The 25,568-nt window shown below is 44.1% G+C and overlaps 1 protein-coding gene across 6 annotated transcripts in view; it reads right to left on the bottom strand.

The window, feature by feature from the left end:
- Positions 1-6,628: 6,628 nt before the first annotated feature.
- SLC4A11 (solute carrier family 4 member 11) overlaps positions 6,629-25,568 on the bottom strand; it is a 93,579-nt gene continuing 74,639 nt past the window's right edge. For all 6 annotated transcript variants that reach the window (XM_074865427.1, XM_074865429.1, XM_074865431.1 and 3 more), the window contains 6 exons: positions 24,966-25,072; positions 23,631-23,799; positions 20,585-20,758; positions 15,726-15,921; positions 13,439-13,608; positions 6,629-10,331 (listed from right to left, as the gene is read on the bottom strand). In XM_074865427.1, the coding sequence (XP_074721528.1) occupies positions 10,268-10,331; positions 13,439-13,608; positions 15,726-15,921; positions 20,585-20,758; positions 23,631-23,799; positions 24,966-25,072 (880 nt within the window). In that variant the 3' untranslated portion in view covers positions 6,629-10,267. The remainder of the gene's footprint in view (positions 10,332-13,438; positions 13,609-15,725; positions 15,922-20,584; positions 20,759-23,630; positions 23,800-24,965; positions 25,073-25,568) is intronic.

The raw sequence follows: 25,568 nt of genomic DNA, 5'->3' as shown, positions 1-25,568 counted from the left end.
CAAGGGTTTGGGTAGAGCCTGATGTTAAGTATATGCAGTGAGGTAGGTGCTGATTTAGTTTTTGGGGCTCAGGTAGAGTCATACAGTGCTGAACCAGCCCCCCTCAATGCATCGTCCTGGTGTTACACCTCCAGACCATTGAAATCTGAGAGGGATAGAAGTGGGTGAGGCAGAGCAAGCACTCCTGGCCAAACTTTTTCTAAAATCCAGCAGGATATGGCCCTCTGGAGAGCAGCAGGAAGAGAGGAGATTGCTTCAGGACATCATGGCAAACCTAGAGCTGGAAATGTGAGCAGAGAGGTGAGCTCACAGTGCTCTGGCTCGCTCGTGGTTTCTCCACATGTTTAGAGCAAACCACCAAAAAAACCACCTCTGTGCATGCTCCTCTGGTCCATGGTTTTAGGCATGAGTGCTGCATGAAGGCAGATGCTTTCTACTCGGGACTGGGGGCTGGCTAATCTTGCATCATGCCATGCACCCACCAGCTCCCCATTTTGAGCCTGGGATTCTCCGTGCTCGGTGTCAAAGTGACTGGAAATGGAGATGGTGGGTTGGGGTGGTGGAGAAAGTATTGCAGGTTTGGAAGTGAAACGCCTCCTTGTCTTCTGTTGTCTGTCCCCTAGATGGCACCTACTCTCAGCAGATTAAACCCCTGATGAAAACCAGCAGGTTTTGGTGCCTGGAAAGGCGCAGGGCTGCAAACCGCTTCCCAGAAAACAAACAAACAAGCAAGCTACAGTTCATGGCTTTTTTGGCTCTTACACCAAGAACTTGAGATAGCTGACCTCTTGTTGGCTCCAACGTTTGTGCTGCTTTCCCCCTCCGGTCCATCTCCAGGTGCTGAATCCCCCCAAAACACAATGGACAGGGGCTAACGGGTCCTTTCTCACCAGCTTTGCTGCACATTGGGGGGCAGTGACAGACCCCGTCAGACGTGGATCACTCCGGGAGGATATTTCAGTTCTTTATAGGGCTGGGAAGCACAAGGAGGAATATGCCAACTTCATTTTCAGTTTACATCAAAGCAGGACACTAAGAGGGAAAATGTATTGACAAACTCCTCATGTCAGTTTGAGGAAAGCTCAGATACCTAAATAATCCCTTTTTCCACACCCTCCATACCAAGATGTGGTACAGGGCAAAACCACAGATCGCAACTCTAGGGCCTGGCACCTCTTTGGACAGTTTATCCGTGTAAGTTTTGGCCAACAAATATTTGAATCCCTCCTGTAAAGCTCCTGGCAGCACATTGCATATGTGTCCTCGTGGGAAAGGAAGGACATGGTGGGGGGAAATATATCCCCATCTGACCCTTCCCAAGATCAGATCTGCAACAAATGTCACTGCCATTTAAACCAACTATTAGTAGACATCTGCTTTGAATAGGGACACTTTGCACCTGGCAGGGTTATGGCCTTGCCCAGCTGCCTGCAGTTGCAGACAGATACCCATCAGCCAGAACTCCGCACAGTGAAACCAGAAGGTGGCAAACATGTCCTGCCCGCCCCCTCCCTGCTCCCCAGCACCCATCCCAGGGGCCTCGCTGCATCCCCATGTGTTTATGGTCACAATGTCCTTCATTATACCTCACTTAAACCTAAAGGGGCTGTACAGCCTTCCCAGCTTTCCAAGGCTACTGCTGGGCACCAAGCAGGGACCAAGCTGTCCTGGGGAGAGACCCTCATGGACTGGAGACAGAGACACACCATGGGCCCAGATGACCCCATGGCTCCCAGGAGGCTTTCTTTGATGAGTGCACAACTGCTTCTTACCCATTGCATCTGTTCTTGGGACCTCCTGGGTAGGATGACACCTTGGGTAGGAACACACCCTCACACTCCAGTCATCTTGCAAGACGACCCTCAGGTGTTTAGGACAAGCAACCTGTGCATGCAATCCATCAGACTCAGAGTTCAAAAGAGACACACATTTGCCACACACCCCACTCCCCTCCCACGCCAAGTATCTTCTTGCTGCCAAGGCCTTAGTCCTTGCACACCGGTTTGAGGATCTCTACATTTGGCTTCTTTCGGAGGTCCCTTCTTGGACCATGCTGTGAAGCAGTACGCAACATATCTGCCTGAAAGCAACAAAATGCTGTGAAAGGGCTCCTGAGCCTCCCCAGACCCTGCTCCTGCTTCACCCTTCTGCAGAAGAGGATGGTACCAGACTGGTGCAGCAAACACAGTCTGAGCGCTCCTTCACTTCCCCAGGGACTGGCACATCTCAAAGGTCCCAAAAATTTGAGGCTGCCCACACGCTCAACATCCCTCTGAGGTTAACACTGCAAGGACTGCTTCCCCCTTTTCCTGATAGCCTGTCCACATATATTTGGTTTTTTTATATATATATATATTTTATATATATAAAGAGGGTCACCAGTATCACTTCCAGGGCAGCACAGGCTGATGGAGGAGGGATCCTACAGGATGAGGTGGCTGGAGGCAAAGAGCAAATTTGCAGACTCTGGCTCCTCTCAGATGACGCTACCAGAACCACATGGCCATTCTCAGTCCTACCCTTACCTCAACCTCAGCTTGCATTCACATGCAAAAAACCACTCCTCTGCAAAGCAAGCTCCTCACGGACCCTGATGGGCTAGAGGGAGCTGGAAGGCAACTATCCAAGCTTGGGTCCTGTGGTAGGTAAGGAGTAAATTTACTCCTTGGAGAAGTGGATCATTCTCAAGGCTCCATTACAACACAAAATTCACTAGGTTTTGGACTCAGCTCTATTTTGGAGGATGCCAAAGAAGGCAGAGCCATAAGGGCAACACTAGCCAGGTCTAGATGCTCTCAGTGCTCCATATCAGATAAGAGGTGCAATTATTTTTACATTTCCCCGTCAAAGCATGAAGAATCCCATTTTTGACTTGCACAGGTAAGACAACACGTATCCTTACGTTCACAACTGAGATGCTCAAATGCTACAACTGTTGGGGATTAATTACAGAAGTACCTCAGCTACAGGGATCCCCACCAGTCACCAGAGAAACGCGTAGCACTAGGAGAGAAATCCGAGCAATGCTGGGAGCTAAAGGTTAAATAAAGGACACTGATTAGGCACAAAGTAGAAATATATAAACAGTATACTTCTTTTTATTTTGTTTTTAAATACAGAGTTTCCTTATACAATAAAGGAATTCCCTCTCCCCCCCCCCCGCCCCAAGCAACTCTTATCAAAAAGAAATCATCCACTGTAAAATCAACACTAGATAGAGGCATGCGCGTTAATAGCCTATTTAGCAAGTGCAATATCTATAGGCCATATCTCCCTAAATAGGAACATGTGCTTTCCCTCACTTAAAATAGTTCCTGGGCAATCTGTGATGGAAACCTCCTGGTCACCAAATACAGAAACATTTAACCAGTCACACGCCACATGAAATGTTGGGAAATAAACCCACTGCTGGTCTTCTCCTGGCTCCTGCACAGAAATGGGATGCAGGATTTATAATGAGTCAGCTCTGCCTCAGGAAGGTTTCTCCTCTTAAATCACCCCCTCGGAGCTTATCCTGTGTTTACACTCACTCCAAGGAAAGCAGGAAGGGAAATAAGGGAGTATTTAAGATACAGCCCCTTTCTCAGGTCGGACCAAGGGGAAGGGGGTTTGGTTTGCACAAACGTTCAGGAGTACGTACTTCAGAGAAGTAAGGATTTTTTGTCTTCAGTAAGACAATTCCTGTTTTCTGGGTGTAACATCTGAGTGGGAACAAGGTACAGCTTCACATCAATAAAGAGGACAGGGAAAACAGAGGGGCTGAACACTTCTGAAAATAACAGAGCACTAAGCCACCTTATTAAATCAGAGCAGCTCTGCCAAACGCAAGAGGCTAAATCCTCCAAGGGTCAACAGCACAATAAGCTTCTCGCTTTCCAGCAGCTGCCGTGCTTTGCAGCTGAATCACGGTTTCTCCCATGTGAATAGATCCACCTAGACCTGCTGGGCACCTCAGATCACAGCCCAGCACCTGCCAGGGATGGACACATCCAACGCACACCCCAGTGGTCACAGCTCCCAGACACAGGCACTTAAAACCAGGGTCCTAATTACACTTTGGCTTCAGAAGTCTTGGAGATGGGAGGTAGCTGCTAACACCTGGCCAGGCAAAGGAAGCTCTGCAATAAAGATGTGAATCACTTAAAAGCCTATTTATGCAGGCTGGGACTCTGCTGGGGATGCAGTCTGAAATCAGCAGCACTGGTACCAAATTTGAGAAGTTCAGAAATAGGCGATGCTATAGATATATGCTGTAAATAATTAGAAAGGGGGCTAACACAGCTCCCGAGGTAAGCAGTTCACAGAGAGGAGGGTACACTGCACAAGCTCAGTCGTGTCACTCAGATGTCAAACACACACCTGCTGAAAAGAGATCACCTGCAAAACTGGAGATGCCATCGCTCACAGCACCGAGGGCTGCACCTCCTGCTCCAGCCACGTCTGGCAGAGACCAGCACGGCCACGTTACCCTGCCATCGCTCGTATCGACGCTGCAGAAACCATCTAAGTCATCCAATCATGTGAAACTTACCTAAATTTGATGCCTGGAAAAAGCAGGCTGAGACCCTGATTGTTGCCGAGAGGCAGAGCAAGTCCTGATCTCAGCCCTTCATCAAACCTCCCAAGCACTGAAACTGATACTCCAGCTGCTGAACTGGATATGTTGATTTTCTGCAAAACCCTGATCACATAACAAATACTTTTCTGCTAGAGAGCTTTTTTTTTTTTTCCAAGCTAAAAGCAAAAAGGCAGCATAGCTCAGGTCAAGGAGGAGAGAATTTAATTGCAAACTCTTTTTTCCAACTCTGACATTTTTTTTCACCTTTTGGACTCCCACCTGCAGCTAAATAAGGGATACTGATAGCTTTTGCAGCAGCAAGAATTTGTCACACAGATGACCAACTGAGATGCCACATGCATCCCCTCTTCTGCTCCAAGAGCAGACTCCAGCTCTCCAAGTAAGCAGCTCTTTGCAGCAGAGATGCAGATGGGGAGCAGAAGGCAGCATCTCCCCCAGGACAGGCTCTTAATATTTAATGCGACATCAGAACAGCACCAAGTGATCCAAGCTCACGCAGAGTTTTCTACAAGGGGGAAGAAAAAAAAAAAAAGACACAGCAAGGATTGTCTTAGTTTGAAAGGAAAACACACAAAAGCTGAAGAGGAAAGTGCTAATTTGTATTTCTAAAGCATGTTCTCCGGCAACTCCCTCGCCTGTCTGCTCTTTACACAATATTGATGGTTTGCTCTTTGCAACCAAATCTGCAGCCAGTAGCGTAATGGACAGGGTTTGGTACTTAAATGCCTTAATTAGATATTGAAACAATTAAGACTATTCTCTTTTAACATCCACAGGCCTCAGCACAGATAGAAAATGGGGCAAACCCATTCCATTATGTTTAAGTTGTTTTGGAAGCTTGACAGATGAAAGGACAGCCCAACTGGAACACTGCACCATAAAGTAATCATCTAAAGAGATGCAGAAGACAGTGCAACTGTAGGACAATTATGAATCCTTCATAATTGTGTATTATGGCAAAGCGAGCCCCAAGGGAGCAGCCGCTGCCATGCTGCTGCTCAGACATAGGCTCAAGTCCTCCAGAGAAAAATTCCCCCTCGGTACTTTGGCAGCATTTCCACAGTGGGGATGCCAGAGCCAACTTCCAGAGAAGGGCTGGGGAAGACGAGAGCTGGGTCAGGAGATGACAGAAGATGGCTTGCACTGAAGTTCTGGGGGGACAAACACAAGAGATGAGCTTGAGCCAACCCTGGTTCTGCCTGTTAAACTTCCAGGCAGACAGAAACACTACAGAAGGGCAGATACAGAACACAATGAACGAGAAAAAAGCTTGATCAAGGAGGAACACGAACATGTGTCAACAGATAGTGCAGATACACACTTACTGGGACAGAGACTGGGAAATGGTAGGTGCTTTTGGTGACATGGCATGACTCAGGTCCCTTTCGTATTGCCAAGAGCTCCACGAAAACAATCCCCTCCCTCCCACCCCCAAACGTTCTCCAGCTACATCCAGCTTTGGCCAACTTCATGTTTCTTCAACGAGCATCCACAGAACACAGTTCAGCAGCAGTGTCTAAAGCAGCCAAATACAATATGCAAAAGTTTACAGTTTCAGTCTTTTGGTACAGCTGGGGATGAAGGCCTTTTGGGGAGAATTGTTTGACCTACAGTATATGGAAACGTGACCATCTACCATATTTCTTTTCAGAGCATCCCAGTTCACACAGATCGTCAGGAAGTGTGTATCACATCCCACAGTCGTTGGGCTCATCTTGAAGCCTTTCACCAGATGGCAGCTCTGAAGCAAGCCAGCTGAATTCGTTTACTCCATCCCCATCCTCTCGCAGTAATGCGCTGATGCATAGCCAAGTAGAGCTTGACGTTTATTAATAGCTTCAAATGTTGACGCCAGAGAATTTGGAGATTGTTGCTAGTGAAGTTGTCAGATTTGCTTCCTAAGCAATCTAGAAAGTGCTATGCTGCCTGTTCAGCAGTATGTTTTCACCAACTTTCCTTAATTTACATGGAGAAACACATCTATTTCCATATATAGCATGTCAAGAGTATTTCTGAAAGCAAAAAATAAGTCTCAGACCAACAAAACTATTCAGGTATAAATCCAATTTTAATTGTCAAGCTAACTTCTAGCTCCTACATTCAATGCAAGGATCAAGAACTACAACTTTGAGAGTAGAAGTTTATTCTATCTCCAGTCTCTGATCGTTTTGGCAGCTGTCAAAAGGTAACTTCCAAAATCCACTTGTTTCAGAAGCTTTTTACTGCCTTGTGGTTCCAGGTGAACATCATGGACTCTTAATAGCAATCAACATCTTTCAAACCCAGTTCTTTGGCAACAGTTATACATAGCATTGTGCGTATATAAAGAGCTTATAATAAAACTTCTTTTACATTCTAATTGTCTTAACCTTCACAGAAGTATTAAAGTGCTCAATTGACTCTGAACAAACTCTCCTTCCCTAGTTAGCCTACTTCCTGGAAACGCCTGCACTTAAGTCAGCAAAACCAGAAGCAAACAAGAAGAGAAAAGGTATTTGTATGAAAAAAAATCCTCTGCAGGATCATTACAACCCCTCATGAGACAAGAGGCCTTGAGACTCACATCTCCCTTCTACCCATATATTGACACATGGCTCCAAATGTTCAACAGTCTAAGCCAGCACAAATTCTTTTCCCAATTTATGCTGATTTCCCATCAGTTGATTCTTTGGCCCCTAACTTCTGTAGAAAGAAACCCCTGCAAAACAGAATCCTATTGATGCTACAAAGAAAAGACAAACACTGAAGTCATACTGGTAAAGCAGCAGCAGTGAAAGATATAAACAAGAGTTGTGATGGATAGTTACCACCCCCCACGCCCCCCAAGCTATCTGTTTTTTAAATTATCTCAATTAGCAAACTTTGACACTATCTGAAATCGATACTTTCAAAGAGAGTTTAAATGGGGATATTTTTGGTCCTTCTAAGTGATAGAGGGTACATCCACAAAACTATTTCCTCTGGCAAGACCTGCATGCCAGTTCACCCCACTATGCTCTGTGTTGGAGGAAGTTTCACCCAGGGCCTCTGCTCTTCTTCAAAGAGACCAGAGCCACATTGCCTTGGGCACGTCCTCTCCTTCCTCCACCCACAGCATCCACAATATGATTTAAACCATCCCACAGGGTGACTTCTTCCTGCCAAGAGCCGAGACACCCGAAATGCAACCCTAGGACACGTGCGTTTAAGAGCTTACTCAACCAGAGGATGACACTTCTGAATCCAGTTTTGGTTAAGTCTTTTGACATCCGTGGGAAAAGCGCATTATTCAAGCATCATCAGGCCTTTGCACTCCCTGTCTTACAACAGGTACTGAACTGTTTGCTGTCACCTGCTCTTTTTCTGTTGACTGAAGATCAGACGTACTTTTACCACCTCCACCTCTGCACTGCCCAAAATCCTGTTTGCTGACTGCCTGATGTTTCTACATGCGGATCTTGGTAACAGCTATTAGTGATCTCATCACAGAAATGACTCAAAAGCCAGGAAATCTTGCTGAAGGTGGTCAGGAACCACGCACAGATTTATACCTGCTGTCACACCACTTAACTTATCAGACATGGCACGAGCTACCCCTGCTGCCTCCACGACTGACTGAAAGCCAAACGCGTGGCATTACCTGCTTGGCCGTGCTGGGGTGGTCATCTGGACCCTGAGACTTCTCAGCAGTCCCCACAAGAGTTGGTTGGTGCAACATGAAGGTCATGCTTTCAAGGTTTCATGGTCATATGATGTTGTTTTGCTTACTTAAGCTGAGGGCTTTCCCCTGCGATTGCTCAAGGACATATAAGCCATGGCCACATTCTTGGGAACACTCTTACTGCTCTCCAAGTATCAATACAAAGATGAAGGATTTCATAAGAAAATAAAAATTTAGTTTTTCATACATGTTTTAAAGCTGTAGACAGCTACGTTAAGATGAAATACCATCTGATATTTAGAACAAATACACCAAATCTTCAGTAGCTTGGGTCTGGCTTAGTTTCAGCATGGGAGCTTTTTACCCAATGCCTTCCTCCCTCATTACAGACCTCGTCTTCCACATCATGCAGAGGAACACCCAAGCAGTAGAGCATGTGCTGATAAAAAACTCTGCGCGATTTACCGGGCAAGCAACTGGTAAGAAACACTTCTCTGCTAATAATATATTTGCATTTCATTTTATATTACTCTTCTTCCCTCATTTCTACTGTTTTGAAAGTTCATTATCTTCAGAAGTCCACATTTTTCGTAACACTTTACCTGTGATCTGTAGTGTGCAGGAAAGGGCAAGCACTGAACTAAAGGGCAGCTTATTTCACAGTACTCCAAGTAAGAAAACTGACCATAGTACGAGCAAAATTAAATAAACTGAAATATAAAAGACAGCAGAAGTTAGATTCATCCAGAAATATAATATAACGTCTGGCAATGGGGAAAACTGGAGATTAGCTACAAAACAGAAACAATGAAATGACCAACAAATACTGGATTAGGTGAAAGAGGAAAACTTTCATTGCATGCTGTACATTAAATGCAAAATTCACATGTTGGAGCATCAAGACAGAATGATGAAGGTCTCAAGCCATGGGAAGAAGAAAGCAAAAGAACATCTTGAATAAAGCAAAACATGAACAAAACCAGTAACTGAGCAGCTTCAAAAAGAAAAAAGTGACCATATCTCAAATGAGAAAAAGCAGCACTGAAGCGGAGAACAGGTATATGGTCAAGACACCACGGGTAACACCAACTGCACAAAACACTTGATATTTTGAAAGAATCATGCCTATTTGTATATCTATGCAAAAATATATACACAAATTCATATGTATATATGTACACATAGGCACTACTGTACATATGTATATGCAATCATTAACACAACTGCCCTTTGACAAGTTTCAGCATCTGACTCTGGGTGCAAGCAAGAATGTTGCAGTTGTGCAAAACTACACTTCTGTGTTTGATTACCAAGAAGTAATAGTAGAAAGATCCAAAATAATTCCCAAATAGCTTAGACCCAGATGCAGTTTCATCAACATCGCCATGCGAGCCCAACCTCTGAACAGTTCCAGCTCATTTGTAAGAATTAAATATTCATCCAAAGCAGTGGATTATATCAGTACAGATTACACCTGTTTCCAACCCTGCTAATCTGAGGAGATGGCCAGACATCTCTCCTGACATCATTGGTTTAGCACGAGGCCATCCCACCTGGAATACCAATTTGGGAATACTGGATGCACGGGAAATTGAATTCCAAGGCCAGAACGGGACTGTCATTCTGCAAAAGAAGGGTCAGTTGCTGCTCTTACAGTGTTTTGGAAGAAAGGGACATGGTGCATAAAAGAGAGATTCCCCCCACCCTCAAACAAGGGAGCACATGACAACTCTGGGAACACAATGCTCCAACTGTATGAACATGCTGATCTTTGGGGTTTCCAGTTTTGGGGTGTGGAAAGTAGCATTTTCCATAAAGCTTGCTTGCCTCACAGCTCCAAAGAGCATCGGCCTCCCAAGTCCAAGGCTGTTTTGGTCTGACACTTCAACGCTTAGTTGGTCTTTGATACGTGTGCATTACCAATGCCATATTAGAGCAGAAAGAAAGTGGTGAAAGAAAGAACTGCAAATAGATTGTTCTATGCCTCGGCAAAGCCGCCTTCCAACTCCAAGAGCTGTCCTCGCTGCTCCGTGTGCGGAGGACCCCGTTTAATGCTCTGCATCCATAGCATCCAAGTACTTGGCTTCGATGATCCTAGGGAGCAGGTTATACCTGAGATTGAACCAGAGAGATAGAATCAGTGCTTGTTTATAGTCATGTAACATTTTGTTCTCTGTCCCAAGACTCTCAGCTGAGTTCGTCCGTGGCCATGCATACAACGGATTCACCCAGCTGAAGGGAAGATGAAGTGGGGGAGAGTAAAAACAACTGATCCTACAAGTAAATACACCATTTATAGGAATAAGTGAGGAGCTGCTCCTGGAAGAAGCCTCCTCATTTCAGTTGAAGAGGAAAGAGAACATCTTCATCCTCACAGAAGAAAAGTCGCTATTCAAGAGCACTCTGTCACCACAAAATCTTCAAGGTGACAAAAATGTACCAATCTCACCCAACCCACAGCTATGATGCTCCTGGTTTGTGCTGAGGAGGCAGGTAGTAGCTTCCTGCTGCTTCCAGTTTGCTAGGGGATGGGTTATTTTACCAAGAATCACCATTTTTCACCACTTTCCCTATAGTGGGAATGTTGGCTCAAAGACCTGCATACAAGGGTTATTTGTTTTGCCATTCCTCAGTTTTCCAAGTAGCCCAGGTCACTCCTTTCAGCTCTCACCACAAAGAAGCTTTAATAGACAACCCAGAAGCTTTAGTCTTTAGAGAAGCACCAAATATGTCAGCAAGACTCAAGACCATGGCAAGAGGCTAAGAAGGGCTGTGACATTCATTCCTCCAGCTGCTGCTAAGACTCCATCCCTACCCTGTGTCTGGATTCTCCATTGGACCACGGAGACAGTGATTCCCTTACTTTCGGGATTGTGAATTTTTATAATTTTTTTTATTTGCTTGAAGGAACCTCCTCATGAATTAACATTTTTGGGTGAGAAAGGCATGGCACTGTAACAATATGCTATGAAGTTGCTCTCATTAAATCCTACATATTTAAGTCTGACACTTTTCCTTGTTTAACAAGGAAGCTATTCTTCAGCTGTTAAAATAAGGCACAAAGCACTAGAAAGCCAGTTTTAAGACTTGGAAGGGCCTTTTCAATAGCTGTGCAAGAGATCCCAAACAGCGCTTACCACTGCGAAGTACCAGGATCTGCTTAAATAGACCTGTCATGAAATAAAATGCTCGAGAGCTGCGGGAGCAGAGATAAGCATCACAGAGAACTTGGAAAGGAGCTCTTCCTCTCTGAGCAACCAAAAACTAGTCATCTCAAAGTTCTGAATCAAAGCCAGGAACTGGGAATACCCAAAGAGATCACATTTTCTCCCAACAGGCTGTTCTCCACCGCAATAATGAGAAGCCATTGAAAAACCATTATCTTTCACATTAATGCTACACCAGTGGAAAAAGATGGTCCCTCACCACTGACAATGCAAGTCATGAGTCTAATGTTGCTGGACAGATGGAAATGTGGCTTTGAGACAAGTAACATGGCTGGTTTTCTGGATGGGACACTGAGCCATGACTCACTCATCTGGGTTTGATTCTTGACTTTGACCCCTGGCTACTGTCCCATCTCCTCTTCCTCCCTTCTTAAAAAAAAAAAAGAGAAAAGATATTTCATTTCTTCTGCTCTGTCTCATCTATTTAGAGTGCCAAATCTTTGTGAAAAAGTCATTGTTAACTACAGAGCTCATGCATCATGGTGCTGCCTACTCAGCTGGAGTCCACAGAAACTACATGAAGGCAAAAGAAATCAGAGAAAGGAAAGCCAAGGGCCAATTTCTGCATTGTGCCAGGTAGCACCATCTTCCCCTTAGCAGCAGGGCTGATTATCCAGCTACTAGAAAAAGCTGCTCTGGAAAGAGAAACGAGTTAGCAACAGAGCCAGTTTTAGACAACAGTATCTTACTCAATAAAAAGATATATTTGCACCACTAAATTATCTAGCTCTTATTACAAAATCAAGTTCTTTGACAGCACTCTCTCCAAATTAATTTAGATTACACTATGTCCGATACTTGAATGTTTGGCAAAGGGTGTCCCACATTTTCTTTTCTGTACTGAGCTGCTCTGTGCGGAGACTTGCAATTCCCACAAGAGTCAATCATCCAGCACTGCACACAGTTGAAGTATTTACCAGCCACTTAACGAGTCATCCAGAGTGACGCCTATGTGAAGGGTGGGTGAGAGATTCTTGCCACAGCAACAATAATTTCAGTGTTTTCCAAGATTTTGTTTATCTTTAGAAATCCAGCCCAAATAGCTCTAACCTGATCCTGTTGAAAGCCATGGTAGCTTTGACATTTGCTTTTGTTTTAGAAAGAACTGGACCCATCTTTATCACCCAAGGAAAACATCACAATGAAGATTATGACATTGGTAGCCCTGAACTTTGAGATCAGACAAAATCACCAGACTGCAAGCTCAAAGACAACCAGATATCACTGGATGCCATGCTGGCCTAAAAATAATCCAGTGGACTGGAAACAGATCTGTTCCTTCCAAGATCTTATTATGGCTTCTCATTATACCCAAAGGATGGAGAGCATGAATGATTTAACTGGAGAATGATGGGCAGTCACTGTTAATGAACATTAAGGAAGAATTTAGCTGAATTTCTCAATGTTTCTCTCTCAAGACTGCAAGATATTGTGAGGTCCTCCCAGTTTTAAAGATACATTTTAAGACTAGATGTGGCCAGTTTGAGCTAACTGATCATTGGCAATGCCATTCGGCAGTGCAGGAGGTCTGTAAGGCCACCACAGCACTGGATAAGAGATAAAGATTTCTCTTAGGAAAAGTTTCTAGCTCTGTTCTGAGCACAGGCCTTAGGAAATCAAATTGCAAAGCAATAAGGAACATTATCAAATACCTAGAGGGAAGACTCAGACTACAGCTTCTCAGGAAGATCAGGCATCTCACAGGCACTGCAAAAGCAGACTTCTCTGCCTCTCCACTAGCTGGAAAAAGAGCACCTGCCAGCCCAGAACCCTTTGCACAACATCCAGCATCAGTGAAATCACAGCCTCTCAGCACTGTTCCTCCTCAAGCCTGAGCAGCTGGTGAAGAAGAGGTCACCATCACCCACCTCCAGGATCTGGCTACTCAAGAAAGTACCAGCTGCCCTGCTAGACTACTCAGACTTCCTGCAGTCCCAACCTGAAGACAAAAGGCATGGGAAACAGGAAAAAAAAGGCAGCCAAGCTTCATACCTGATTGGGATCATCCCTATCATGATGAGAGGGAAGATCATCTTCATGTAGGGCAACGGTGACATGCCGAAACCACAGAGGATGAGGAGCTGCAGGACCTGCAAGCCTGTGAAATAGTGAATCTTCCTCTGGGGCACTCTGCGAATGTAATGTGTCGGAGGATAAGCAGTCTGGGAAGAGAGGAATTACATGTTAGACATGCAACGACCTGCACTTGTGACTGCAGAACGTGGTACAGGCTTTTGAACACAAGGGTTTTAGGGAAGACATCAATTTACGCAGAATGCATCAACATCAGAGTCCTTAATGGGTTCAACAGCAGAATGCAGGATTTGTAGGGTTAAAACAAGTGCCTTATACCACAGCCTTGGCAGCAACACACAGAAGATGACTGGGCACTAGAAACATGGAGAAAAGGCACACCACACAGCTAATATTGCCTTTGGGAGCATCTAGAGTGCAATAAAATGTCTTGGTAAGTACAGTAATGAGATTCCCTTGAGTCGGATTATCAGGGCTCTGCAGCAATACGTGAAGTGCCTGTGGGGGTGTGCGAGGGGTGATGGTAAGCAGATGTATTCGGGTGGTGTTACTGCTGGATGGTTTCTCCATCTGAAACCCAGCTCCTCCTTATTTTATAGCCTTCTGTCTTCTGGTGATCAGACTCCACACGTGCTCCTGGTGGTCCCATTTCTTGATTGAACCCCAGTAGGGGAAAACCAGGAGATGAGACTGGGGAGGTGCAGAAGGAGACTGTACTCAAGACTGCAGTGATTTTCCCAACTCATACCAGCTATTCATTTTTGAGAAAGAAGGAAAAAAAATGTGACATTAATAGGCTAAATATCGCTCGTGGTTTCCTTTGACAGTTACTTGCTCATGTCTGAGCACAGGCTTTGACTCACTGTCTATACATCAGTGAAGAGTATGAGCGACTGTCTGCTGGCACCGATACAGACTCGATGGATTTCAGATTGTACCATGACTCATTAAAATGTTTCCAGAAAAGGGATATCTCCATATTTGAGAATACTTTTTAATTTTCCAAACCATAGCTTGGAAAATTCCACACAATTTGCACTAAAACCAGAAGATTCCACATACATCACAGTAACTATTCAATCCTCATTCAAAAATTGACATGACAAATGTTATCTTTACACAGATTTCACAGTTTTAACCTCTGAGATGTAGTATTAGAGATCACGATAAATTAGCAGAAATGCAGAGCCAAATGTTGGGCTTAAGCCCTTCACCCTTGTTACATAAGAGAAGGTGAGTTGGAGACTCACTATTGCTCCCAGGTACCACCTACACTGCAAACTAGCATTTTCTTAGCACTTGTAATAGAGATGGTGTGAAAACACATCTTTCAGATTTGTTTTCACCCCACATCAGAAGGGTTTCGGTAATGCAAGTAATTTCCTTTTGAGTTTAAAATCCTATCTTGTGGTATTTCACACAAGTCAAAATGAAAGTGTAAAATAAAGCTTCAGAACAGGTAATTTTTTGCTACGTTGGGGAAATAAAGATCACCATCTACTGACATCATGCATGTGCTTTTTAATATTTTTATTATTATTTTTAAAATGCATGTACTCTGCAGCTGACATCACAGTGGGATTTTAAAACTTACTCTACATTCAATAAGCAAGCTTATGCAATTGTTTTTTTAAAAAGTTATTGTTTTAATATATTTTTGGTTTGCACTCTACACAGTTTAGGGGGTGTCTTCACTGGTAGCAGCTATCCCACCTCCATTCGTGCACTCGTTTTTGCCTTCTGGAGATAAGGGCTCCAGAGCAATTCCTAGCAGACTGAAAAGAGAAAGACTACATCCAAGACATCGCTCTGAACAAGAAAGCTCAATTGCTTTTGTGGCAGGGAAATGCAGAAAGCAATTTATCCAGAATTTGAAAGACAGACGAGATGCAGCACCATTCTATGAACAATTTGACTACCACCTTTTTTTAACCCAACAATAACCATGCCACTTCTGTCTGACACTGCATTATTCTCCCCCTCCTTTGTCTGCTTTAATGGAGACTTGTCAATAGCAGCCAGGCTAAACTAGAGACATCAACTTTCACTCCCACTCTGCAGCAAAAGGTGAAAGGAATATGCAGGCTGGAGCGGGAAATCGTCCTCCTGAGAGCAGGAGTTTTGGGGGTAACCCTGTTCCCAACAACAGCATCTTTCCACGTTAGCTCCTGGCACAGTTTGGTGCTAAGGCTGTAAATACAATTTCCTTCTCTGTTCCACCAGGCTGGCACCCCAGTCTGCGTACCTGTTCTTTGAGCAGGAGAGCCACCCTTTCAAAGAGCTGGTTCCCATCAATGGAGGTCAACGCGATGTAGAGGAAGAGGCCATAGAGGACCGGCTTTGGGATCCACTGGAGAGGGAAAGGAAGGAGCAGGAGCGAGAGGCCAACCAAGAAGTTTGCCACTAGACTTGTCAGCCGGGTCTCCTTCACGCTCACAATCCTGAAAGCAAGAAAACAGGGATTAGGGGAGTAGGATAATATCCCAGCATCCATGTAAGCTTATTGCTGGAGCTCACTACTCTGCGTAGGTGCAGGACACGTGCCACTCGGGAAAGGGAAACTCATCTCCACTGCACTGAGATCAGCACTTCTGGCCCCGTGCTAACACTGAGAAGGCAGAGCTCTGCTGGATCTGGGCCAAGCACTTAATCCACAGCTCAAACAGAGCAGCTGGAAAAATGCCAAATTCCCCTTCTGCGAAGCTCCACAGATCCCATCCTGAACTAAATTGCCCTCTAAACTAATTCTGTTTAGCACATTGCAAAAAAGCCAGGCAAGAATCCTCCTCCTGGGCAGTGATCTTTTCCTCGATTTGCCCAATACATATGCAACTGGCTTCTATCCAGAAGAAAACTCATTGACTTCTACAGGAACTAATGAACCTCTCGTAAAAAAAAAAAAGTCTGCACTCTTGACTGCAAGTCAGCTTTTTTGATGTATATGAGAATCTCCTTGTTTATATGGAAGAGGATGCTGAGAGCACTACGCAAGGAGCTAGAAATTTAATTCTGCTGTGGATAATAGCAGTTGCACTGCAAATCACCTATTACCATGCAGAACATGTAATTAATTAATGCAAATTTTCCAGAGCTGACAGACCACAAATTGATTTTTTTTTATTGGGGGTGGGGAGGGGTGAGGGGAAGACTGACATGAAAGCATGCAGCAACTTTCAGAGCCTACTTGGGGGGTGAGGGGAGATGGCTTTGTTTTCTTTTCACTTCAACTAAACCTGCAAGCATCTCCTAGTTTGAAAAAGATTACCAGAAACAGGAGAAAAGAAAACCCTCATCTTTCAAAAGTACTTATAAATAGAGAAAAGGAGGATTCTTAACATACATTTTTGAGAAGATAAATCCACCAATTCAGTGGATAAGCTAGTGAGTAAATCCCTGTTTATCAGGAGAAATTTTTGTTCATAGACTGGTTTGGTGTCATCTAGTGGCCTCATTCTCTGGATGCAAGACCAGAGAATGATATTCCGAATTAACCCTATACACAAAATACTCTGAGGATTAACACAAGAGCCAGCCACAAGATCTACCAAAGCACATTTCCTTCTTTTACATATGCACTGCTGGGACTTCATAATCCCTTCTGTCCTAAAGAAGATTGTTTCCAAGTGAATTCCTTCAATACTAAGTTTTTGAGAATCTTCCTTATAAGTAAGGTCAGGTTGAACTTCAAATCTGCTTATACATTCAAAAGCATAATGAAGCTGTGGGGATGAAGGAGCCTTCCACACCTGTATTTAGAGGGAAAGAGTAGCAGCCTAAGACTTGCTCAGGATCTGGATAACATGGCAGAATTAACACAAGTGCTCACAAGACCTAACAAGAGATATCACAGACAGTACACAAAGTCCTGAGGAGAATGTTTGAATTTCTCGGTGAGTAGTGGGACAGGTCATACATATTGCCCAGGATTACCAAGAGAAGAGACACAGGAGGTGTTAACCTCTAAGTAACCTCCCCTGGCTAGATTTAAACAGCAGGAACTACAGCTTTCCTCCTTCCAAACACATTTTGTTCAAATCCTCTTGCAAGTCTCCTAGGTCAAAAGGTCCCTAGAACTGAGGGAGAGTAGAGCACTTTACTCGTACCTACAGACTGCTCTTGCCAGCTCTGGAGGAACTGGGACATCACCTAGGTGGATATAGTTTGGCATCCTTTCACTGCCTCCAGGTCTGGATCACCACAGAACTGAAGTCTTGGAGATGAACAGAGTCAAGCAGCTTAAAGTGCAACCGCAAGTGCTAATTGAGAGTAATTTGACAGTCTGATAAGGAGCAGTCAAACTACTTCAGAGCTACCAGAACCACTACAAACCTCTTGAGTGGCCCAGTAAAGCAGGAATGAAGGGATGCACTAACTGATTTAGCCTCACCCAGGTACAGCAAGAGTTTGTTTCCCTAGATGCATCATCGGGCAGACTACAGAGGAAGCATTTCTGCTATTTCAGGCAAAGATCTAACCCAGTCGGGGGATGTTCGTGACCTGCAAGCATCAGTCCGAGCACATACAAGTCTGCTTCCTTGCAAGTGAAGTCATGCAAATCAAAGAGCTCAGGATCAAAATTAGATATGAAGACACCACATTTCAATCAGATGCAAGTCTGCAAGTACAGAACAGCTCAGAGTAGCAGCCCTTTGGTAATGGATTTTTGAAGTTCATGAAATTTTCTGCTTGTCATCTCTTGGGGATGCAGCAATCACAGCACTGAAGAGTGTTTGATCATGTACAAGAAGTACTGCAACTACTACTGCCAGCTCCTGCTAATGCCACTTAAAGTAGTTTAGAATTTCTTATCAGAACATAGTTAAAACTGCTTATAGTTGACCAAAGAGGAGATCTTTAAAGCTGAAGTTTCCAGCCTCAAATTGGCCTTCTGCCAATTCTAGCACCTTTCTCATTTCCAGGGTAAGGACATCACGAACAGTCACATTAAGCCAACAGGAAAAAAAACCCTGTAATTTGCATGTGTTCAGACTCTTGTTTGGTCCTTGAGGAAACAGCTCCAGAAAGTCTATGCTGCAATGGAAATGAAATAATTAATGGAGATTAAAGAGCATAATCCAGGCTCATTTCCCTAGAATCCTTTAGATACAGCTAGCACGGGATTAGCCGTTCCTGACCTCCTCCATATGGGAAATGAGAGCCCATTTTTGCAGATTGCCACATAAAACTCCAGTGGTTACTCTACAGGGGAGAAGAAAATTTTACTTTCATTGTGACAGATCTTTATTCTTGTTTATATCGTCATATGCACTGAGAGCTTTGATTCGAGTGCAGGAAAGGAACCTGCCAAGGGAGCCAGTGCTGAAAGAGCTCCTGATTTTCTAATTGAGCTTCAGTACATTTCTTTTCCAGCAGAGCTGGCTAAGAGAGAAAAAAAAGATGACAACATTGCTCAGAGCCTCCTGTTTATAGCTCAATGCTTTGCAGAGAACAAAAAGCTTCAGTCTCAAAGGGAGTTCAAATAACTAGGAAATCCTCGTTCCCTTTTTCGCTCTCAATATCCAATTCACAGCACTCATTTATGTACCGATTTGCCTCCAGCAGAGGAAGAGCTGTGCCAAAAGGGAACACACTTAGTGAGATTAGGGCATCCCTCAGCCCTTTCAGGATAATCACTGGAGCCATATCTAGGTTAGCATGGCCAAAGCGGGCTCTCCGATGCTCTTTTTGGGCAGCTGGGTGAAGGAGCAGAGGACAAGGGCAGAAGGTAGTCCTTAACTCTGGCAGGGGACTTGACTTTGTCAAGGACGAGCCAGAATGCAGAATCAAGACACTGGGTGGCAAAACAGGAAAAAAGCCACCAAGTATTAAAATTGACAACAGAGGATGCAGGAGGGAGGCCTGGCACATGGATTTTGAAGCGTAAATTCTGCATCTCACAAAGAAATGGAGCACAGAGGTATCCCAGAGCAGACCACGGACACCAGGAGCAAGGGCATGGATTAAAACCCTACAGAACTCAAATCAAAGTGGCTTTCTTTGAAATCGGGTTTAGCATTTATTTAAGACAGATGTAGCTGTGGGAACCACTAATACCAAGACATACTAATGTGGGTACGAGCCCAAGGGACTGATCCCCCAGGAAAGGTCTGTAAAAGCACTGTAGCAAGCAGCAGGACTCAGCAATTTCCAGATGTGGAAGGTGAAATCTGTCCATCACTGACCCAAAAAGCAGCTGTGCCAGCTGGCACCAAGACCAGCGTGAAGGCAAGATTGAAATGAAGACAGACCCACTCCATCCCCCAAAGTCAATGGCCACTTAGCCTCACTTTTGATAGGTGGCAACTCTGAAAATGAAAACCAAGACAGGATAATTAAAACTAATGGTATGTGAGTGGAAATTACCACTTCTGAGGTAAAAGCATTCAACTGTAACATACTAGGATTAAACAGACCAGATAATCTCTATTCTGGAGCAGGTTTCATGAGAAATTAGGTTTTTAATTTTTTTTTTTTTTTAAATAGGTCTCTGATGTGTTGGACAACTTGGAACAGCAAAAAGCCGGTCTTAAATAGGAAGCTGTGACCTGAGCAGGGCTTCTAAGTTGATTTTGCTTAGAAACAAGATAATTTAATAAGCATCTCGCCTTCCTGAAACGTGGCAGAAGATGCTATGGGAGCTCTGAAATAATGCTGCATTTTTCCTACCCTTCGTAATAACCACCAGACAGGTTTCAGGCGATGAATCAGACTGGCTTTTTCCTGGTGAAAACATCTGGAAAGATCTGGCCAAAACACCTCCTCAGTTTCCACAAGGATAAACCTGAAAAAGTCTTGGCCGACTCTTCCAGAGAAGAATTTGCACCGGAGAGGGTGGAATTCCTGCATGCTGCTGCCAGCCATTGACAAGAGAATAAATTTGTGGCTGTCCTAAAACAAGCACTTTAGTGAAGGGGGATGAAGCCAGGTCACAGGTCATGCTGGCTGAGGTGGCTTCATTTGGTGCATCTCCCCTCCACCTTCATATCTTCCAGGTCTTCAAGAAGACAGCTAACTCCCCAACCACGTAACCCACTGTAGGCAAAGGATTAGGCAATCGCAAATGAAACCAAAGAGATCCATGACAGCTCCGTGGCTCCTACTTACGTTTCATAGATGTGTCCATTTTCAACCCTCTCCTCGACATAGGCCAGGGCGCGGACGTGCATTGGGGAGTGAGGGAAGGCAGCATGGATCCACGGGAGGCCGAAGACCGATAGCCCCGTGTTAATCAGCGCAACGAGCAGGAGGTCCCAGTGATAAGCTGTTCCCTTCACCAACCTGAAACGAGGTTTTTGTTGACAGTAGTTACAGCCAGTGCAAACTAACAGACAGCTCTTGCTGAACCTGAGCTCGAATGCTGAACACTGAAGTGCACTTTCATGCAGAGAGCGATTTCATGCTCCTCCTGCTTTACAGTCTGCATTACATGAACGTGAAAGGTAATGAAACTTGATAGTTTGCTCCCAAAGCAGTCATCTCCCAGAAAGAACACCACTGAGCAGAAAGGCAACCCACTAAAATAACAGCCCATGAAAATTTCATCAGCGTTTTGCCACTATATTTATTGCAGAGTTCCCTAGAAATATACATATAACTGCTAGCAGAGTCCGTGTGGGGAGTGGTTAGAAATCTGGGTGTGGGTTGACAAACTACTGATGTTGAAGTTTCCCACCTGTCTTGTTTTCAACCCCGATCTCCCTTCCTTCCCCATGAGCAGAACATGTGCTCAGTATGCTGCAGTAATTCCCTAATTATGTAATTGCTACTGCACAACAAGAAAACGGGACATGAATTCATTAAGCTTCAGCTCCTCCTTAGTAGGAGCATATCTCCTTGGTTGACTAACTTTGGTGAATACAGGACAGCCTCCCCATTTCGTTAGGGGAGGGGGGGAAGGTGGCAGCCTTCACCAAGGAAGCTGACCAGTTCACATTCACTTTGCAAGGACTACACAGAGAGCAACTGCTAACACTGAACTCCCATGTAGTTAACCTTGCCATTTTTAGCAAGGTCTGCCCCTTTCCTGAATATACCCATCTGGTTATCAACTGCTCAGATACCACGAGTAAAGTTTAGAAAAAGGATTGGGGAAGGATTCAGCTCTCAGACTTTGATACGTAACTTAAGGGACTATAGCCGTGTTTCTGCCTGGGCATCAGAGCAGGCAGTGGTTGTTACCCTGACACGACACAAGGGATCAGCTGAACTGCTCTCCAGGCACCATCAACTAGAAAGGGATCACCATTTAGGTGTCTTAATGCCACCCAAGCAAGCTCTGTTCAATACTGAAGCAGAGACCTGGAGCCATCTGAGATGCTCTAGGACATGAGGCACATAGAGTTTGTAGACATGACCCAGCACATGAAGATCTATGCCTAATATCTATCTCAAAGAGCAGCAGATGCCATTGTTTGGACAGCAGAAATATTGGGTGGGGTTTAGTTTTGAAACAAAGCCTCGTCTCACTGGAAGTGCTCATCTCCACTGACTGAGGCAGCCACGGGGTGACTAGGTCAGGTAGATGTCTACACTGAAAGCCTCTGAAGCTGAAGGTGCTAGCAGGAAGGGTGGGATTGTAAACACACTTCCTGTGCTGGCTCACACTTTGAAAGCACAGCCCCTGCTCATGTGCTGCCTTCTCAGAGCAAAGGCATCGCCAGCATCCCCAAGGTTATCGTCTGATTGTCCTCTCTGTCCCTTTCAGAGAGCTTTCTATGTAAAAAGACCATACAGCTAATTTCAGCACCATTTTAGTCCCCTTGGGACACTGGTCTCAGCAGTCTTGCAGCACTGTGGGTGATATACACCTGCTTTGATCAATGGATGGGCTCCACTGAGCTTCTCTATTTCAACACATGTACAAAGATCTAGATGCCTTAATCCTAGGTTATCTTTACACCACCCAACCAGCCCAGTAGTCCTTGGACTGTCCCAGAAGCTTGCCGTGATTATTCTTTACCAAAGCACATCAGTGTACTGTCGGGCAAGCACTATCTTTTCCCCGTTTATGTTTTTTTTTCTCTACAAGAGGAAATCATTACATTTGGTAAGACACCAAAAAGCACGTTCTCCATTTGGCTGGTATATTTATTCTGTGATGGCAGCACAAACAGAAGGTGTCAAGTCTTAGTTTTTCCATCTCTAAAAACCCATGCCCTGACACCTGATCAGCATAAGGTCAGCCCTGTAACAAGGCATTATGAAAAACACTATGAAGAACTCCAAAGAATATTTAACATTCCTTAAAGACACCCTAGTGGAAAACACCAAAAGTTTAGAAGAAACTCGTGTTAAGAAAGAGATGACCCACTTACATTACAGATTTATGCAACACTTAAACAGATATAATAAAACAGGGAAAATAAAATGGTCAAAGAAAACCAAATTAGTGTAACTGAATTTGAGCTTGTCTTCTCTCCCCTAATTCAGTGTCACTCCAGCTACAGCATGGAGAATGCTAATGTATGTTATGCAAGGAGAGAACCCTCCCACGCATTACATTAGCAAAAAATCCTCTGAGACACGGTGGTTTCCCTGGAAAAAGTCATACATGTTCATTCTTGATATCGTATCTGATTACAGTTGGCACAAAAACATCATAGGGAATATTTTAATAGTGCCACATCTCAACTCAACTGTGCACATAAATCAGACCTATCAGACATACCGTTTCAATTCCACCTTTTTAGTTGGAGACTAACAGCTTCCAACACTTTTCTGATGCTTAACTGCAACATATCATGCTATGACACTTATGCAGGTCATGGACTTTTGATTTTCAAAAAATTCTCCGTACTGCAAGACCAGTGCAAGTATTCACATGGATCAGACACTCCCTAAGTATCTGGAGGTACATTCACAGACCTCAAACCATATAAAATATCTATGTAACATTCACAAGTGGGCAAAGAAGAAACAGGCTGAGGTGAGTTCACTGATCCTTTGTGTTTTTGACTCACTGCCACAATACTGTGTTTTGGGGATGGTGAGGAGTTAAGCAGTAGAGTTACTTCCATCTGTGTCAACAGAAGTTCTGAAGAACATGTCCTGAATACCTTTTCTGATATTCAGACAAGCTTTGGACAAGCAGTGCTGGGAAGAGACTACAGGACATCCCTCCACAGAGGAAGAGGAGTACCAAAAGCATTACCTGTTCTCCGGGGCATTTGTGAGTGACGCCACGATGTTCTGCTCTATGAAGAAGAGCATTGACAGGAGGAACCCCAGCCCCATGGCGCTCATCACTGACCCGATGGAGAGGGACTGGACCGGGGCCAGCACGAACAAGCTCTCAGATGGGTTGTAGTTAAATTTAGACACTGGAAAGAGGAGAAGAATGGTATTAGGAGGCATCTTCTTGTCCAACCATTCACATGTACTCAGATAATGTTCCACCCACACCACAGACTATTGGGAACCAATGCAGCAAACCAGGCATGATGCTCTGGCATGTGGGAGCCAGAAGGCCATAGAAGATGGGCTCATCTGGCTGTTTCAGTTTATTTTTTTCCTCCATCCTCTTAGAACTTGGCTGCCATCCTGATCTGACAGATTACTGCTAGTTCTAGCAAGGCATTACATACATTTGAGCAAAACAAGAGGGAAACTTGTTTTCCACAGATGCGAGGCATTTTTAGATTAGAAAACCTTATTTCAAACTAGCAGTATAGTCCTTGTGTTCAGTTAATCAACTGACAGAGGCAGTTTGAAACTTCCTCATATCCAACAATCTGTGCAAGGCGTTTTAGTATAAAATGCCCCTACTTTCCTGCCATTGGAAGAAATCCATGACTAGGAATAAATCACACATGGCCACACATCATTTTACAATCCAACTGGATGGAATGGCCATCACATAAAAAAAGCCATTTCTTATTTGTTTCCATACATTTCCTCACATCACCCACTCACGTCACCACAGGACAATGCAATTCCTGTCCCCATTATCACTTCCTGATATGGAAAAGCTGATCTACTTGGCCAATGAATGGCGTCTCATTTTTAGATTTCCTTGTGTAACTTAGAACTGCCCAGATGCTCTGCATCATTTCACCTAAATTAGGAAAATGTAAACTGGAGACAAAGAGGACAGACTGGGATCATCAACTCTACGTCTGTACGACTGGCAACAACCCTTCCTGCCTGCTAATTACTCTGCCCTTTGTTCTTTGCCAGAAATTGTTGGTCCTCTTTATTGTAAGAGATATATACTTTAAATTACATGGAAAAGAAAGAGACACACTGGAATAGTTTGTCTAGAGAAAAAAACTTCACTCAGCCTCATTTGATTAGGGTTTTGAATGAATTAAATCTAATATTGAGGAAATCTGAGCTCTTGGGGTGCTGGGAAGTACATGCAGTATTTGTGAGATTATATGGAAGAACTTGGCTATTTTTTAGCTTAACCTTCCTAGGATTTCACTTCTCTTATATTTTTTTTTTATTTACACACTCCAGTATTCCAGAGAATAAAAATATAACTTACTTTCAATTTCCTTGAAGATATAGGAACCCACAACAGAGAAAGTCAGAACCGAAATTGGTAAGGCACAGTCGGACAGAATTTCACGTACTCTCGCATGCAAATATGGGCTGTAATTTAAAGACAAAAAAGTTTCCGTCAACACCACACTGTAGGGACAATCGCTCAATCCAGATAGCATTAATGCTTTAACAAGTGAAAATTCAGTCCAATCTTGCAATTCTAAAGAGATACTTGGAGTGAAGAATTAGTCTTTAATTCAGCCTTAAATCCTCTGGAATCTATAGCCTTTGAAGGTTGACGAATGCATAAGCCAAACCCATAAAGAAACAAGAAATTAAGATGCAAGCTAGAAAAAACTCCTCCAAGCTCCAATTGTGTCTCATTTCCACTTTAGTTTAATCGCTTACTCAAGCGTTTCAAATGAAGAGTTTTAAGGGCAATGGGAGTAAAACCCAAATTAGAGCTGGGCATTTGACTCCCAAGAGCACACTGAAGGTACATTCCCAGTAGACCTTCCAGCACCATCAGGGATTTCTGCCCACCAAAACGGTTCAATGCCTATTTGGGGGGGAGTTACAGGAGTTCCAACATGAAATATGTAGT

The sequence above is a fragment of the Strix uralensis genome, chromosome 4, assembly GCF_047716275.1.
Source record: "Strix uralensis isolate ZFMK-TIS-50842 chromosome 4, bStrUra1, whole genome shotgun sequence".
Lineage (NCBI taxonomy): Eukaryota > Metazoa > Chordata > Aves > Strigiformes > Strigidae > Strix > Strix uralensis.
Note: the sequence above shows the minus strand (reverse complement) of the source record. Positions and strands in the feature narration are given on the sequence as shown.